Here is an 18677-nt window from a genome sequence, read left to right as displayed (position 1 = left end):
AATCATTACCATGTAATCAAGATTATTGACTCTAGTGCAAGTGGGAGGCTGAAGGAAATATGCTCTAGAGGCAATAATAAAGTTGTTATTTATATTTCCTTATATCATGATAAATGTTTATTATTCATGCTAGAATTGTATTAACCGGAAACTTAGTACATGTGTGAATACATAGACAAACAGTGTGTCACTAGTATGTCTCTACTTGACTAGCTCGTTGAATCAAAGATGGTTATGTTTCGTAGCCATAGACATGAGGCTTCATTTGATTAATGGGATCACATCATTAGTGAATGATGTGATTGACTTGACCCATTCCGTTAGCTTAGCATTTGATCGTTTAGTATATTGCAATTGCTTTCTTCATGACTTATACATGTTCCTATGACTATGAGATTATGCAACTCCCGAATACCAGAGGAACACTTTGTGTGCTACCAAACGTCACAACGTAACTGGGTGATTATAAAGGTGCTCTACAGGTGTCTTCGATGGTACTTGTTGAGTTGGCATAGATCAAGATTAGGATTTGTCACTCCGATTGTCGGAGAGGTATCTCTGGGCCCTCTCGGTAATGCACATCACTATAAGCCTTGCAAGCAATGCAACTAATGAGTTAGTTGCGGGATGATGTATTACGGGACGAGTAAAGAGACTTGGCTGTAACGAGATTGAACTAGGTATTGAGATACCGACAATCGAATCTCGGGCAAGTAACATACCGATGACAAAAGGAACAACGTATGTTGTTATGCGGTTTGACCAATAAAGATCTTCGTATAATATGTGGGAGCCAATATGAGCATCCAGGTTCCGCTATTGGTTATTGAACGGAGACGTGTCTCGGTCATGTCTACATAGTTCTCGAACTCGTAGGGTCCGCACGCTTAACGTTCGGTGACGATCGGTAATATGAGTTGATGTGTTTTGATGTACCGAAGGTAGTTTGGAGTCCCGGATATGATCATGGACATGACGAGGAGTCTCGAAATGGTCGAGACATAAATATCGATATATTGGATGACTATGTTTGGACTTCGGAAAGGTTCTGAGTGAGTTTGGAAGAATTCCGGAGTACCGGGGGTTATCGGAACCCCCCATGGAGTGTAATGGGCCTCATGGGCCTTGGTGGAGAGAGGAAGGGGCGACCAGGGAAGGCCGCGCCCCCTCCCCCTCTAGTCCGAATTGGATAAGGAAGAGGGGGCGGCGCCCCCCTTTTTCATTTCCCCTCTCTCCTCCTTCCTCCCCTCCTACTCCTACTCTTGGAAGGGGTGGAATCCTACTCCCAGTGGGAGTAGGACTCCCCTTGGGGCGCGCCAAGGAGGCCGGCCTCCTCCCCCTCCTCCACTCCTTTATATATGGGGAGGGGGCACCCCATAGACACATAAGTTGATCATTGATCTCTTAGCCGTGTGCGGTGCCCCCTCCACCATAATCCACCTCGGTCATATCGTAGGGGTGCTTAGGGGAAGCCCTGCGTCGGTAGCTTCATCATCACCGTCATCACGCCGTCGTGCTGACGGAACTCTCCCTCGAAGCTCTACTGGATCGTGAGTTCATGGGACGTCACCGAGCTGAATGTGTGCAGATCGCGGAGGTGTCGTACGTTCGGTACTAGGATTGGTCGATCATGAAGACTTACGACTACATCAACCGCGTTGTCATAACGCTTCCGCTTACGGTCTACGAGGGTACGTGGACGACACTCTCCCCTCTCATTGCTATGCATCACCATGATCTCGCGTGTGCGTAGGAATTTTTTGAAATTACCGCGTTACCCAACAAATACCTTGCTGAAAACCGCTTGTCATTTCCTTCTTCTCCTCGTTGGGTTCGACACTCTTACTTATCGAAACGGCTACGATAGATCACCTATACTTGTGGGTCATCAGGACTCTTTTCTGGCACCATTACCGGGGAGTGAAGCGCCTTTGGTGAGTGGAATTTGGTAAGTAAACATTCATATAGTGTGCTAAAAATTACAGTCATTTGTTACTATGGAAAATAATCCTTTGAGGGGCTTGTTCAGGGTATCTTCGCCTCGACCGGAAGAGCACAGAGTTTCTCCTGAACCTACCGCACCTACTAAAAATATTTATTATGAAATTCATTCGGGTATGATAGAGAAACTGCTAGCTAATCCTTATGCAGGAGATGGAACATTACATCCTGATATGCATCTAATCTATGTGGATGAAGTTTGTGGATTATTTAAGCTTGCAGGTTTGCCCGAGGATGTTATCAAGAAGAAGGTCCTCCCTTTATCTTTGAAGGGAAAGGTATTGACATGCACTACAAAAAAAAGACACATCCGTGACATTTTGGGCCAAACAATTTTTTTTTCTGTCATGCTTATGACACTTCTATGACAATAATTGTGACAAAACCCGATATCATCATAGATGTGGTGGGCCCCTACTTCTTTGAAAAAAAATCATGACAGAAGATGGGCTTTTCATCCTGGGCGGGTCGGAGACGCAGCTGCATGACATTCTTTGGGCCGTCCATGACGGAGAAAACCGTGGTAGAAGCGAGGGCGAGGAAAATATCGTGGAGTTCCTGGTTACGGTGGGTGGTCGGGGGCCGAGCGATGCGCGTTTCTCTCGTACACATAGGCGCGTGGGTGCGAGGCGTTGGGCTCTAACTGAACCTGAGCGAGGCATTCGCCTACTGAACCCGAGTGATTGCACTGCAGGCTACGCGTTACTGAACCCGAGCGATCGATCCATGGCTGTTAACTGAACCCAATCGAGCGATTCCTTCGCTACTGCTGCTCACTGAAGCCGATCGAACCTGCTGCCTCTTGATGAACAGTGAGCATTGTTGGGGGTTTGGATGAACAGTTCCCGGTGAGGGGGGGGGGTTGGATAAACAGGAACCCATGGTAGTGGAGGCCGTTGCCGCTGGATGAACAGGACCCCGATCGATCGAGCCGGTGGATGAACAGGACCCCGTGGAGGGCTGGATGAACAGGACCCTGTGGAGGGCTGGTTGAATAGTAGCCGGTGGAGGGCTGGAGGAACAGTAGCCCATGGAGGGGTGGTTTAACAGGACCTCGTGGAGAGGGTTGGTTGAACAGTAGCCGGTGGAGGAGCGCGCGGAACAGGAGCCCATGGATGAACAGTCGCAGGTGGAGGCTGGAGGAGGTCGACGGTGGATGAACAGTAGCTTGTGGAGGAGGTCGACGGGGGAGATGAACAGTGTCCTGTGGAGTCCCGTTTTGCGGTACGCCACACCCCTCCCGATGAACATGACCCCCATTTCAACCGTAGCGCTCCAACGCAAGTCCGTTTCCTCCGTTTTGCGGTACGCCACACCCCTCCCGGTCAACAGGACCCCGTTTTAAACCGTAGGAGGTCCAAGAGAAGTCCGTTTCCTCTGTTTTGCGGTACGCCAGACCCCTCCCGATGAACAGGATCCCGTTTCGACCGTGGCCGGACGAACACAAAGCCGTTTCCTCCGTTCCGCGGCACGCCAGGCCTCGTTTCCATTGGCTGTTCCGTCTAAGCCGGTTGGCTCTTGATGAACATCACGCGTTCCGTTGCCTCCCGATGAACACGACGCATTCCGTTGCCTCCCCATGAACACGAAACGACACACTTTCTCCGTTCCGACCCAGCCATGTACACGAGATCTGGCCGTACGTATGCACGAGTAGGCGTTCGAGACCCCGCCCGTATGTACGTACGTGGCCGTATTTTTTGGCATGTGGCTGTACGTACATGTACACGGTTTAGACGGGATAGCCTGAACTGCTACATGGGGGGCTCTACTATGTCATGTGCCGCTACTTACTCGGCCACGGTTCATACTTGCAGAGAGACCGATCGACCAGTATGTACGTACACGTTCCGACAAGACAGACAACAGTATGTACGCTTCGACCGGGTGGGTCCCAGCTGTCAGGGAGGATAAGGACGCACTTCCTTGCGTGTGAAGATATAGCTGCTGGGTCCCAGCTGTCAGGGGGATATTTTTTTGCCCGTAATATGGACGTACTTCCTTGCGTGCGAAGATGTAGCTGGTGGGTCCTAGCAGTCAGGGGGAGAAAACATTAATTTTCAGGGTAAAAAGGATGCAGTTGCATGCATGCGTCCATGGGCGTGGTGTGTCCCCACTGTCAGCCTCTCACGTACAGTCATCTTCCGACGACTCTCGGTTGTTGACCACGTTGACCACACCGTGCCGAGCGCACCAAGGCCGGTGGACGACGGCGAGGTGATACGTCTCCAACGTATCTATAATTTTTTATTGTTCCATGCTATATTATATTCTGTTTTGGACATTATTGGGCTTTATTATACACTTTTATATTATTTTTGGGACTAAGCTATTAACCGGAGGCCCAGCCCAGAATTGCTGTTTTTTTGCCTATTTCAGAGTTTCGCAGAAAAAAAATGAAACGGAGTCCAAACGGAATGAAACCTTTGGGAACGTAATTTTTGGAACGAACGTGATCCAGAGGACTTGGACCATACGTCAAGACATCAACCAGGAGGGCACGAGGTAGGGGGCGCGCCTACCCCCACCCCCCAGGCGCGCCCTCCACCCTCGTGGGCCCCCTGTTGCTCCACCGACGTACTCCTTCCTCCTATATATACCTACGTACCCCCAAACTACCATATACGGAGCCAAAAACCTAATTCCACCGCCGCAACCTTCTGTACTTGTGAGATCCCATCTTGGGGCCTGTTCCGGAGCTCCGCCAGAGGTGGCATCGATCACGGAGGGCTTCTACATCAACACCATAGCCTCTCCTATGATGTGTGAGTAGTTTACCTCAGACCTTCGGGTCCATAGTTATTAGCTAGATGGCTTCTTCTCTCTTTTTGGATCTCAATACAATGTTCTCCCCCTCTCTTGTGGAGATCTATTCGATGTAATCTTCTTTTGCGGTGTGTTTGTTGAGACCGATGAATTGTGGGTTTATGATCAAGTTTATCTATGAACAATATTTGAATCTTCTGAATTCTTTTATGTATGAGTGGTTATATTTGCAAGTCTCTTCGAATTATCAGTTTGGTTCGGCCTACTAGATTGATCTTTCTTGCAATGGGACAAGTGCTTAGCTTCGGGTTCAATCTTGCGGTGTCCTTTCCCACTGACAGTAGGGGCATCAAGGCACGTATTGTATTGTTGCCATCGAGGATAACAAGATGGGGTTTATATCATATTGCATGAGTTTATCCCTCTACATCATGTCATCTTGCTTAAAGCGTTACTCTATTCTTATGAACTTAATACTCTAGATGCATGCTGGATAGCGGTCGATGTGTGGAGTAATAGTAGTAGATGCAGGCAGGAGGCAGTCTACTTGTCTCGGACGTGATGCCTATATACATGATCATACCTAGATATTCTCATAACTATGCTCAATTCTGTCAATTGCTCAACAGTAATTTGTTCACCCACCGTAAATACTTATGCTCTTGAGAGAACCACTAGTGAAACCTATGGCCCCGGGTCTATTTTCCATCATATTAATCTTCCAACACTTAGTTGTTTTTATTGCCTTTTATTTTACTTTGCATATTTATCATAAAAATACCAAAAATATTATCTTATCATATCTATCAGATCTCGCTCTCGTAAGTGACCGTGAAGGGATTGACAACCCCTTTATTGCATTGGTTGCGAGGATTTATTTGTTTGTGTAGGTGCGAGGGACTCGTGCGTGGCCTCCTACTGGATTGATACCTTGGTTCTCAAAAACTGAGGGAAATACTTACGCTACTTTGCTGCATCACCCCTTCCACTTCAAGGGAAAACCAACGCAGTGCTCAAGAGGTAGCACGAGGCCCCAGACTGGAACGACCCAGAGATGGGGAAGACGCGGCAGTGGAGTCGCAGATGGAGAGGAGTGGGAAACTTGACTGGTTCGGGTACGCGGCAGCACTGCCACCCACGAGAGACAGGAGCAAGAACAGAGGTTGAAGAAGGAGCACGGCTGTTGGATTAACATCCAACGGTCCAGCTGCTAGAATCATTTGTTGATTAAGTTGACAAAGCCTTGTGTACACGTCCGCTTAGTAGGCCCACAAGTCAGCCACCAAATATGCTGGGTCCAACTATCATCAGGAGGAATGGTTTTTTCACATAACAAGGAGGCACTTCCTTCCGTGCGAAGATACAGCCGGTGTGTCCCAGTTGTCAGGGGAGGAAACAACTTAATAAGGAGGAACTTTCCTTGCGTGCGACCATGGACCTCGTGGGTCCCAGCCGTCAGGCTCTCCATGTATAGTACTCTTCCGATGACTCTCATTTGTTGACCACGCCGCGCCGAGTGCAGTGAGGCGGTGGACGACGACGAGGCCCCAGACTGGAACGACCCAGAGATGGAGAAGACGCGACAGTGGAGTCGCAGACAGAGAGGAGTGGGAATCTTGACTGGTTCGGGTGCGGGGTGGGCCTACACTCGGCTGAGAATAATAGGAGGTGCGGAGTGGAGGGATGGCCTGGCCGTTGGCGGGGTAGCGTTTCGCTGAGGCGCGCAAAACAACGCCGCTGGATGCCGGAGGCTGGAGCAGGCGGTCCCGGCAGCGCTGGGGGAAGAAGACGAGAGATTGAAGAAGAATGCCGGCCGTTGGATGTAAATCCAACGCCTTGCTTAGGCTTCGACCTACTGGCCCACATGTCAGCCAGTCCATTTGTTTTTTAGTCCATTTGGTGGGCTGGGTGAAACAATGATGTAGCATCTATGCACCCCGTTTATATATATGGTAGAATTTAAAGCCCATTTGCATTTTTCTCGAAATCCGCGGACTTGCTGGGCTGGGTGAAAATATCATGTTGGGCTGGACGGAGAAATGTTATAAAAACATAAACACATGATTGCACGTCTATTATTGCATTGGTCAGTAAAATATTTGCAAGCTTATGTACGCAATCACTAGGAGTTAACTTGCCAAGTTATATATAAACAATTATTATTATTATTTTGTAAGAACTTTCAATTTACGAAATAAAATATCATTTTAATTTGATGAGTTAATAGGACGTGGGGTATTATTAATTTTTAGGCTGGACGTGGGACAGTTGAGTTGGTTCTAGGGAAAAGTACTGGGAGAAAACTCAGTTTACATCAAAAAGAAAGTGGGAGAAAATTTAGATATAGGATTAATGAAAATGAGAAATAAAGGAAGTGGGAAGGTCTATAAAATGGTTGGACGAACAACAGGTTTAACGGAACCTTATGTTGTTTCTATTATATTTATATGTAATAAAATAAGAAATAAATATAGGTTCAGTTTTGCATTCTTATAGAAAACATAGGTTCAGTTTTGCATTCTTATAGAAAAATAGAACTGAGCTGTGCGTCGTCTTGAAAAAACAAACATAACTTGGGCTGCTGATGTTATAGACAAGCTAGGTTGGGAGGCCCAGAGGCCACTTGATACCTGCTGGATCCAAAAAATGTTGAAACATGTCATGGGCTGCCCATGTTAAACAACAAAACCTAGGCCATGGACCCAGTGGGCCCGGGACTGTCAGCCTCTCGACGAACAATTGTCTCCCGATTCCTCTTGTTTTGCTGACCATGTTGGGAACGATAGACGGTGGCACCGCGGCGAGAGCACCAAGGCGGAGGACGACGTCGAGATCTCAAACCGAACGAATCGGAGCGGGGGAAGACGCAGGTGGAGGGGAGTACGAGGGTTGACTTGTTCGGGTGGAGGGTGGGCTGGTGGAGCTGCCGCCGCCGGACAATGTGTGGGAGTAGAGGGATGGCCTGGCCAACGCCATAGGCTATGATGGCCAGCCGCTTTATAGGAAGAGGACGAAAGATTGAACAAAATAAAGAAATACAAATGGATAGGTGGTTGGTCCCATATGTCTGTGTACAAGACCTGCTGGGTCCACCTGAGAAGGGGAATATGTTGGGAGGAAGGAGATTCAAAGCACGGCAGCTGAGTGAACTAGTTTTTTTTTAAACGGACGTGTGAACTAGTTACATACATAAGCAAATAGCCACTAAAAAAGCAAACAGTTTAATGGTTTCTTAAAAGAAATATTTCGGACAAAACAAATAATTACGACACATAGGCTAATGCATGAAACACTCAGATGATAAAGGTGCTTATAAACAGATAAAGTACAACATCTAGACCTTCCTGGCACGCTTGATCATGATGCTGCGGCTGTCCATGTACTCGTCGGTTACGGGAAGCAGACACGCCCTCATGTCCAAGATCCGCCTGTACATGCCGTAGCATGCGTATGCGTCCTTGGCCGCGTAGGTTATGTAGGCTAGATTCAGAGGTACCTCCCACATGTTTAGGTCCTTTGGTATCGTTGTCTTCTTTCATGTTGGCGTATCAGGGGTCGATGATGGTCTCGATGAGGTCAACCACGGAGTCCTTCTCCTGCCCGTTGCCGATGATCTTGTATTGCTTTTGGATGTCGACAAGCTTGTTGCACCAGATGGCCGAATCGTCGCGTTCTTCCTTCTCTCCACCGTAGCGAAGGTGCAGTCGGCGCTGCCGATGAAACGGACGAATGCTCCAGAACCTCTGATGGCCCTATAGCAGTGGTAGATGAGAACCTCGTCCTGCACACATACCTGGGCGACGGCGATCCGCTGGTCCCTGTCAGGAGACGAATGGATGGGCACAAGGTCTAGTCCTGTGACCTTGTGCTTTCTCGTCCTGTAGGTACTGCGTGAACTCGGCGAGGCAGAGCTTCACCGAGTCCGGATCGTTGGTGTACATCACATTCAACTTGGTGCAGCCATAGGACTGAACGGCGAACTCAAAGGGGAACTCCTTGCTGAAGTCCATATCCAGCAGGCTCACCCCTCGGATCGCCATTGGAGTCTCTTCAAGTGAACGAGTGGGTAGGCGGCGGCATCAATTCGTTTTTCAGCTCTTGGGGAACTGGATTCAACAGTAAACTGAGTGTGTACAGGCGATAACAGTTACTAGCCTCCCTCGCCTGCTGCACGCCCGGCAGAAGATGCGCCCTCGGCGCATTCAAACGCCTCCATTAAGAAACCTACTCTGGCCATACGTCGGTTCACGAGCGGGTCTGTATTGGTACTGTAATAACAAGAGTTAGTGGTCACTTTACTTAAATTTAATTAGCTTTAATAGAAATTTATACTTAAAACAAGCAATGCATTGGCTCGTTCTATCAGTGCCACAGGATCAACATGCACAACAATTAGAATTATTATTCTCAGGACGCACACGATCAGCACATTTGTCGCACTTTCACACAGATAATACTACCAAGTTTGAACTGTTTGTTATGGTTGTTGTCCTCTGCATCATCATGCCGTGTTTCCCAGCTTGCAAGATTCAGAACCAACAAATAAGATCCAAATAATAAGTACAACAAAGATGCCTACACATCTCATTGATTCCCAGCTTGCAAGATTCAGAACCAACAAATAAGATTCAAATAATAAGTACAACAAAGATGCCTACACATCTCATTGATTCCCAGCTTGCAAGATTCAGAACCAACCCATTAGAGCCTTTTGATAAAGTGAAAATCGGGATTAAATCCATCTTGGCTAGCCGTGTCATACAACCAAAGAACTTGGCGAATGCTCTTGACCGTCACAACATCTGTAGTTGAGTATTCTGTTTGCACAACACAAATAAGAAGTGAATGATTACTATAATAATGGCACTCCTTGAACTCAACCTGCAGCTCCACTCGGATGAGGCCAGCCTGGAGTTCCATGATTCAATTCATGCGCCTTTTTCTGCAGTTCACCTGAAATGAAGCAAAGATTGCATCATTCAGCTAGCAAGAAGTACTTGCTCTCGTGAGCTGGCAGGTTCTTCTTTAGTAGTTGCACTAAAATTGAGGAACATTAAGGTTGGCTGTCCGGCTCATGTAAGGTGCAACTATAATTTGCTTATCCTTTTGTGCAGTTCCACTAAAATAAAGTGCCATTGTGGTGACAGTGACGGCTCATCTTGCAAAGGCTAATAAAATGTTGCACGAGATTACCAGCAGAATTTGACGGAGATTTTGGAAACTCCAATCACCATTTTGTGCAGTTCCACCAAAATTGAGAGATGTTGCCCACGTGACATTTTAGTTGAACTGCACAAGACACTCATTCCAAAAAAAGTGTTTTGTGCAGTTCACCAAAAGGTCACAATAGCAACAAGGTGAAATGGATATCCCTATCTGCACAAAAAGATAGAAAGTAAACAGTTGCTGGTCAATAAGAATATACGAAACATACACGAAATGAAAAGAAGCATCTTAATTATGTTCATGGCAATCACGCAAGGACAGTAGAAATTTTAAAACGTCAGCAATGCTTCATGTTACCGGAAGCATTACGATCAACAATGACATTCATCAAATATGGGATTACTTTAATGGTGGCATTGCTTGTTTACCAGATACAGTAAATCAACAGCAGCTAAAGAGTTGGTTTAAGGGCATGGGACCGTGGGGACACCAGGACACTCAACAGCGTAAAGGAGCAACTTACTTATCATACTGGGGAAAACAGCAGGAGTACCATTTGTAACATAGTTTAATTGCATCATATCACTGGAGGCATTAGATTAACAATAACACTGGTTAGACATGTCCTTAAGGTAACAGTGTGATCGCTTCATTTTACATGCGCCCTTACATTAACAACAGCAAAAGGTTGGTATAAGGACATGCGACAGTGGACGCATCAGCACAATGTACCTACAAGGAGGCATAAAGTGGTGATGCCGAGATTGTTCATGCTCTGTGAGGGCAGCAAATCTAATCATGGAGACCTTTTACTATGTGAGGGCAGCAAATCTAATCCTGGAGACCTTTTACTATGCGCGGGCAGCAAATCTAATTCTGGAGACCTTTTACTAAGTGAGGGCAGCAATTCTAATCCTGGAGACCTTTTACTATGTGAGGGTAACAAATCTAATCCTGGAAATACTCTGTTGACTTGTCCACCAGCCGCCACTTTCTATCCTTTTTTCAACCATAGATCTGTTCCTTATCCAGTTTGTACCGCGTTTTCCCATTATTTCCCTTTTCAACACAGAGACCGGTTGGGTATCCAGTCTCTACTACTTCCACCATATTATTTCCTCTTTGAATCAAGTCCTAGATTCATGCTACAACTTTCCCCCCTTTCTTCATTGTTTGAACCAAGTCCTAGATTCGAATGCATGAACTAGCTTTACCTCTAATAATACTAAAAATTTAGGTGGCTTTGGAAGAGCTGATGGGAGTAGAAAAGATGCACATGCAGACACGTGGGGAGCTGGGGTAGTAGAGCAAGGCCGCTTTCGAAGAACTTATACCTGAGGGTCGTCGGGATGTCGGCGGCAGCAGGTCGGATCTGCGCACAATATGGCAGGGAGGAAGAAGGGTCGGAGGACCTCCCGAGCTGGCGCTGTGTCAGAGAGAACGGCACGGGCAGAGGATCGGGCCCCTCCGGCAGCTGTGGGTTTCCTCCCTCGCCGACGATGACCACGTGAACGATGCACCTAGTCCTCTACACACACACCAGCCTAAGGGGTCCGGCCGGATCCGTGACCAGCGGTGAGCAGAGAGAAAATGTCGCTACCGCTGTCTTGTTTAGATCTGGAGAGGATGAGAGAATGAAGAGAGCAACCCTAGTAAAGCAAGCGCTCAGGCCCCTGCATACATATATAGTGGAGTGATTATCTTTTTCTGTCCACAACAAGCGTTTCAATTTGTGTACGTGGCATTAAAGAAAAGAAACTCTCTATTTAAGGTGACTAACTGTACGACTCCTACTTACTACTACTAGTAGTAGTATTGTTCACTTGTGCTCCCCGGCCCTCCATTCATTGAACAACCCCACGGGTGAATAAATATACAGTACTAGTATTTATATAGAACGAACAAGCTCGAACTATTTTCGCGTAGTTAAAAGTTGAGGGCGGGGCTTTTCCCGGGCAGTACGCGCGGCAGTTTTCGCGTAGGCGGTTTGACAGAGAGGCGATGAGGGTGGGGGAGTAGCGGATTCAACTTACTTACTGCTGGAAAGGTCTGGCTGTGCGATTTGACGACGCGTTACTGCTGGAAAGACTTGTGATATGACTACTCACTATAGTCATGAATTACTGGCAGTACGACCGGGGTGATGCCCCCCTTCCGTTCCGCACTCTAATCTGGTGCATGACACGTCGACCCGGATGCTGGCTCTCCCACATGTCGGCGAAGTACGTAGTAGTAAGAAGGAGCAAATAATCATGCAGTATATACTAGTAGTACTACTACTCACGTCGGAGGAGTGCGAACCACGACAGCCCAGTGAACCGGCAGTAGAAAACAATGTGCTGATATGGCCGTAAAAAACAATGTGCTACTATCCAGACTGTAGCATGTACAATACTACTCCTCTTTGTTTGGATCCCTCAGTTAGAGCTAGTTTGGGTTGAAATAGCCTCCAATTATCCAAACATGAGGGGTTAGTTTGAGCTAGTTTGCTCTAACCCAGCTAAAAAAACTAGCCCGGTGGAGAGGTTCTAATTGGGTTAGTTCTCCTCGGGCCCACTAAAAGAGAACTAAAAAAATCTCCCCTGCCCGCACCAGATCGCTCCCTCCGCCCCCCTCGCACGACTCCTCTCTGTTCCCCATCGGGCCACCCGCCCAAGCGCCGCTCCGCCGCTCGCCCTCTCTCTCCTCCGGCCGCCCTCTCCTCCGGCCTCCGCCGCCCTCCTCCATCCGCCCTCTCCCTCCGGCCTTCGAAGCTCGCCCGCTCCCCCTTCACCGGTCATTTTTATCCCGATGTCGTGCGTGGCGGCGGCGCATCTACCAGGGAGGTCGCGAGAGGGGTGAGTTTATTCGTTCCTTCTCTGTCTCACAACCATATCATTGATCTTGCTCGCTCTAGCGCTAATTCTGATTTGGAAAAGTAGATCCTGATTAAACTTGGTATAGATTTGTGGTGCATGCATTGGATTGTTTGATGCTGCTTGAGGAGGTAATAAATCTTTCTAGAGGCCCAAATATTCAGTTCCCCTTTCTAGGTATTTCAGTTTCAGGCCTGCATTATTTCTAGAGGCCCAAAGAATCAGTTCACCTTTCTTGGTATTTTAGTTCCAGGCTTGCATTATTTCTAGAGGCCGAAAGATTCAGTTCACCTTTCTAGGTATTTCAGTTTCAGGCTTGCATTACTTCTAGAGGCCCAAAGATTCAGTTCACCTTTCTAGGTATTTCAGTTTCAGGCTTGCATTATTTCTAGAGGCACAAAGATTCGGTTCGCAGTCATCGGCAAGTGGCCCTGCTACCCATGCCGGTGTTGACCTCAACTTGCAAGTGCCGGCGTCGAAGGGGTTCCTGGGGCTTTGGCTCTACAGAGCCTTCCTCCAGAGCAACGATGACGAGCTCCTCCCTGGGTGCGTGAGGGGCTCCGGGCTCCCTCCCTATCGTGAATGACTTCTGTGATGAGTTAGCTCATGCTTTGTTTCACGGAGTGTATTGTTTTTTGTAAGCTTGATTGAGGACTTGTATGTTTAAGTGGGATATCTCATTTGTATGGACAAAGTAAAATTTATCATGTTTTGCATGCTTGATTTGTAAAGATGGTGAGCGGGAGGAGGCCACACAAGAGCCGGCCACACCAAATCCGGCAGGAAATAGGGTCCAAAGTAGTCAAATGATTGAGAAAGAACATGTATTGTCAATCTAACCCTGCCATCCATACACCTCTTTGGTTTAGAGTTAGTTCAGGGTTAGAATCTAACTCTAACCTCTAACTGAGTTAGAGTTCTCCTCGTCTTGGTTCATCGCCATCATACTTTCCCCATTCCTGTGTTTTCCGTATCCTGCGAATCAAAGAGGCCCATAGACTGGTTTAGGTCTGGTAGTTTTTCATAAACGTGTTATGTCCAAAATTTCATGAATGTGCTCCGGTTTCTACGAAAATAATCCAGTTTCGTGTAGTAATTTATTTATTTATTCTTCTGCGGGGGGTTTGCATGTAATTCATGAGGTCTGAAATGTGAAGTACCCCGGCATATGCTCCGAGTCGTGCATGCACTGCGACCCAGATGCTCTATGTCCCACATGTCGGCGAAAGGGAGCACGTGGAAATAGCCTAGGAGTACATATAGCTATAGGAGGATAAATGCGTGAAAAAATATGTACGGTGAAGCGTAGCTGCGGTTTGAGAAGGAGACCGAAAGTGATGACAGGTATAGGTCACACGCACCGAACTAGTGGTAGTACTAGACATACGACTACCATTTCCCTCAAAAAAGAGGTACGAGTGCTCAGTACTCCTATTCTATCAACACGAGTCCCATCTGAAAACAGCGTCCGTGCTACAGCTAGCTCTTCCCCCTCGTTTCTCTCTTCTAATTCTAAACTCAGCCGACGCCCGGTGGGCGGGGGGGGGGGATTTGCCGATGGTCGGTTTGCTCAACTGCAGCCCCACCTCATAGTGAAAACGTTACGACTGGAATAAAAATGCCATATACACCCTCCATTCCTAAATATAAGCCTTTTTAGATATTTCAAATGGAATACAACATACAGATGTATGTAGACATATTTTAGAGTGTAGATTCACTCATTTTGCTCCGTATGTAGTCACTTGCTGGAATCTTTAGAAAGACTTATATTTGGGAACGGAGGGAGTACTATACTAATAAAACATTAAGGCCACGAGGCGATACAGTGCTGGTTACAGGAGGCAAGAAGAAGAGATGCATCCATCGACAATGTCCACCTCCTCGACTCAGGGCGCCGGCCCACCGAACGGCGGCTAAGTAGCAGCGGCTTTCGGGGCCAGGTCGACGTGCTTATGAACAATGGCATCCAAAGATTCCAGCCGCTGGAAGAAGGCCAACGTCTTTCTGTCCTCGCTGGCCTTGTAGTGGCCTATGTAGACGATTTCCTCGTAGACGTGGATGTGGAGGTCGAGGTGCACATTCTTCGTCGTGACCTCCGGCACCTGCAGGGCCACCAGGGCTTGAAAGAGTTCATCACCATGGAGGCCGATTAGGGTGGCAGGCAATGGGGAGCCTAGGCGCGCGGGCTGGAGTAGTACGGCAAGGTCGTCCGCGTGCTTCTTGACGGTGGTGAACTTGCGGATGGAGTTGACCATCATGTCGTCCATGCGAGAGGAGAAGCCCGTGTCGGCGAGGGCTACGACACCGGCGGTCGCCAGCACCGTCTGGAAACGCTGCGCGATGCGGGCCCACAGGCCAGCACCTTGGATGATTTGGCACAGCCGACTGTCGCTCGCGTCCATCGCCTCCATAGGTGCTTGTGGCTTCTGGTCACTTGGTCTTGGATTGGAGTGAGCAGTGTTGCGCAGAGACTAGGAGTAGATGGATTGGAGTGGTGGGGCACCTTTATATGAGAGTCCAAACTTTGTTGCATTCACATCGTGCTGGCTCTATTCTGCTTCTACAATTAATTCCCTCTGCATGTAATCGAGGATGCATCATTGACCGTTCAACGTCTCAGGAACCGCTACCCTCTCCCTCCTTGGCATTCAAGCACCTATGGAGGCGACTGCCGCTCACGTCTATCGCGTGTCAGGAGACGTCCCCGTCGACGACGAGGTGCCTATGGTGACTTCGTAAATTTCAAGATGATAGTACTAGTATACTCAATATTGTGCACCGTGACCAAGGCGAAGAGGAAAACGAGAGAACTACGTATTTATTTACGGTGTAGATTCACTCATTTTGCTCCATATGTACTCCATCCCAGTGTAGTCTAGTCACTTGTTGAAATCTCTAGAAAGGCAAATACTCCTTTCTAGTTTACAGGGCTACACTAGCAAGTACTACAATAGTGGGCTCACATAGCAATTTTGTCTCATGCAAGAGCCTGGCTATATGTGTGCTCCAAGGTTCGCAACTTCCACGCTCGGGTTGCGCTTGGCTCTTCGCCTCTTCGAGAAGACGAACAATGATGTTACTACTACTGCTACTACAGTATCGAATCCACTGCTGCATGTCCACTCCACAGCTGGAGCGGGAGAGGGATAGCCTTGTTGTAGTACTCCCAGTTCTTTTATCGCTATAAGGTTGGTCAATCAGCTTGAGAGTTTGATTACTTTTATTAGAATATAAACATCACAATAGAAATCATATTATAGATCCCATGACGTATTCATACTAATAGTTTAGTACTGTAGATGTTCCATTGATCAACTTGTGTAGTTTGACTGACCAAATTTATTCGCAGTAAAAACGAGGAGTACTAAGCAAAAGAGGGCCAACGGCGCAATGGCGAGGAGAAGGCATAGTAGTAAAATAAGCTTCTCCTCGTTGTACGAGTTGACGCGACACATCATAGCACTGGCCCACATGGTTGCCTCTAAACTTGGCTGAAAGACCCGCAATGTACAATACTCCATTTGCTGCAACCCCTAACATTTACCCCACCACAAATTAAAATATATATTCCTGTCTTGACTAGATGAGCGTGCAAATTACAATCACCAGGATGACAGGTAGGGCCAGAAGATTATTTTAATAAAAAAAGCTTCAAGACGGCCTCGTAGCATGGAGCCGACCCCAACGATTTTAAGCTTACAAGCACGGTACACGCTATCCTAGACTACTCTACACATGAAGGGCCTCTTTGATTCGTAGGATTTCCAAAACGCGGGAATAGGAAAAGCATGGGATTAGAGTGGAATGTCGTCTTGAATCCTACAGGATTGTATGAGTGTTTGATTGTGCATAGAAAAAACTTAGGATTCTTTCAAAGAGGTTTGAGTGGATGGAAAGTTTCCTATGAAATCTAGTGCAAATGAATTCTATGGAAAAATTCCTATGGTTTACAATCCTATGAGTCAAACAACGAAGATAGGAAAAATTCCTAAGGATTAGAATCCTCCAAAATTCCTTTGAGAATCCTTTGAATCAAAGAAGCCCGAAACTGCCACACGAGCGTCCGGATTGCGCTTGGCTCTTCGCCTCTTCGGGAAGTCAAACAATGATGGAGTACTACTGCAGTGGAGAAGTACTACAGTATGCTTCTGGCCATCTAACACGGAATGAACTGCTGCATGTCCACTGCGTGCGGGAGGGACAGCGTATAGCCAAAGCTTCTCCTAGTCATGCCAGCCACCACGCTCATGGGCGAGGGAGGGACGCAGCTTCATTGACTTACTGCTCCTGCCTTTGCGTGTATGACAGGTGGGCCCAGCAGGTGGGTCGCCCACCTGTCCTGCAGCCAAAGGCAGGTGCAGTTAAGGCACCGGAGCTCAGTCCGCAAGGGAGAGGGGGCGTTGTAGTAATCAAACTTCTCGGTCTTGTACAAGTTGACACGACAGATCAAAGCACTGCACTCGATATATTTCAATAATTTGCGTTTACCGATGCATTAATTACAATGCATGTATGCATGTCGTGACTCTCCTTTTGATACTTGCATGTGTTGATTTGATGCACCTTGAAGTAGTATGAATATGTGACGGTAAAGCTTTGTAATGCCCCGGCCCTAATAAAGCGAGAGATGGTTGTGCACGAGGAGGGCGAGATCATGCAGACGGAACAGGACCCGACGATGGAGCTCTCTATGGTCTCGATGGACCTCACCTTGCTCCACTGCCCCTTGTGCCTCCGCCCCTTGAAGCCTCCAGTGTATGAGGTTCGAATATACCTCGTCCGTTCGGCTGATCGAGCAAGGTGCAGGTTTCTTGATTGATGTGCTGTTCGATTGATTTGCGCAGTGCAAGGGAGGGCACCTGGCCTGCGCGGACTGCTGCGTCGAGCGCCCCGGGAACCAGCGGCAGTGCCAGAAGTGTGAGCGTGGCGGTGGCTTCGACGTGCGGAACACGGCGGTGGACGCCGTCCTCTCCTCGGCGAGGGTGGAGTGCCCGCACGAAGGCTGTGGGCTCTACGTCACTTACCACAAGCTCGCCGATCACCTGAGCGTGTGTCCGCTCGCGCCCTGCAAATGCCTCGTGCCCGTCTGCGGCTACGAAGGCCCGCCGCCAGCGCTCTCCCACCACATCACCACCGTGCATGCCATGCCCATGCATAGGATCCAGTACGGCAACGCGCTCCAGCTGCAAGTGCCACTGTCGGAGCCACGACTCTTGCCGTTCGCGGAGGAGGACGGCCGCGCATTTTTCTTGGTCGGCGGTGTGCTCGACATCGGCGCGCCTATCGCCGTGTCGGTCGTCTGCATCAAAGCGGGGGCATCCCCACTACCGCACTACGTGGCGAAGCTGTGGGCGAACGGCCCGCCGGGGGAGCCCAAAGGCAGGACCGACGCTGTCAAGGTGGAAATGGAGGTGACATGCAGCAAGGATCCCGGCGATGTCGCTGTGCAGGAGCTCACCTTCTTCACAATTCCACCCAAGCCGCTGGCCGGGGCTAAGCTGGTGTCCCTCCACATTCAGATTGACAAGCTCACGTCCTAAATGATTCTACAATGCCTTCTGTGTATCTTAGTAATATGCTAATATAGGGGTTAGCTCGGTCTACTTTAGCTTAAGAGATGGTGGGTTTTGGTGGTGATGCAGCAATTACTTCGACATCAGATCAACAGTTAAAGTAATTTCCAACAGTCGAACAGATATTTTGTGTCTGTTGGATATAAAGATCCTTTGGGTAAGAAGTATAACAGCTTATATGCATGTTTGTTCAGGAAGTGTTGCATACTTGTGCGAGTTGAGGCAACACATCAAAGTAGTACTACTATGGCTGGTCGTAATGGTAGTATCATGCATGCCAACTAGGCCATTTTGATGAGGTGTCATAGAATTA

General features: G+C 48.0%; 1 protein-coding gene across 1 annotated transcript; it reads left to right on the top strand.

Moving 5' to 3' along the window:
* The first annotated feature begins 17469 nt into the window (after positions 1 to 17469).
* LOC123166205 (E3 ubiquitin-protein ligase SINA-like 10) lies at positions 17470 to 18331 on the top strand. The gene is made up of 2 exons (XM_044583970.1): positions 17470 to 17553; positions 17636 to 18331. The coding sequence occupies exons 1-2, from the start codon at positions 17470 to 17472 to the stop codon at positions 18329 to 18331; spliced, it is 780 nt and encodes a 259-aa protein (XP_044439905.1).
* Positions 18332 to 18677: the final 346 nt, after the last annotated feature.

Source organism: Triticum aestivum, chromosome 7D (assembly GCF_018294505.1).
Source record: "Triticum aestivum cultivar Chinese Spring chromosome 7D, IWGSC CS RefSeq v2.1, whole genome shotgun sequence".
NCBI lineage: Eukaryota > Viridiplantae > Streptophyta > Magnoliopsida > Poales > Poaceae > Triticum > Triticum aestivum.
This window is presented reverse-complemented; position numbering and strand designations above follow the sequence as displayed.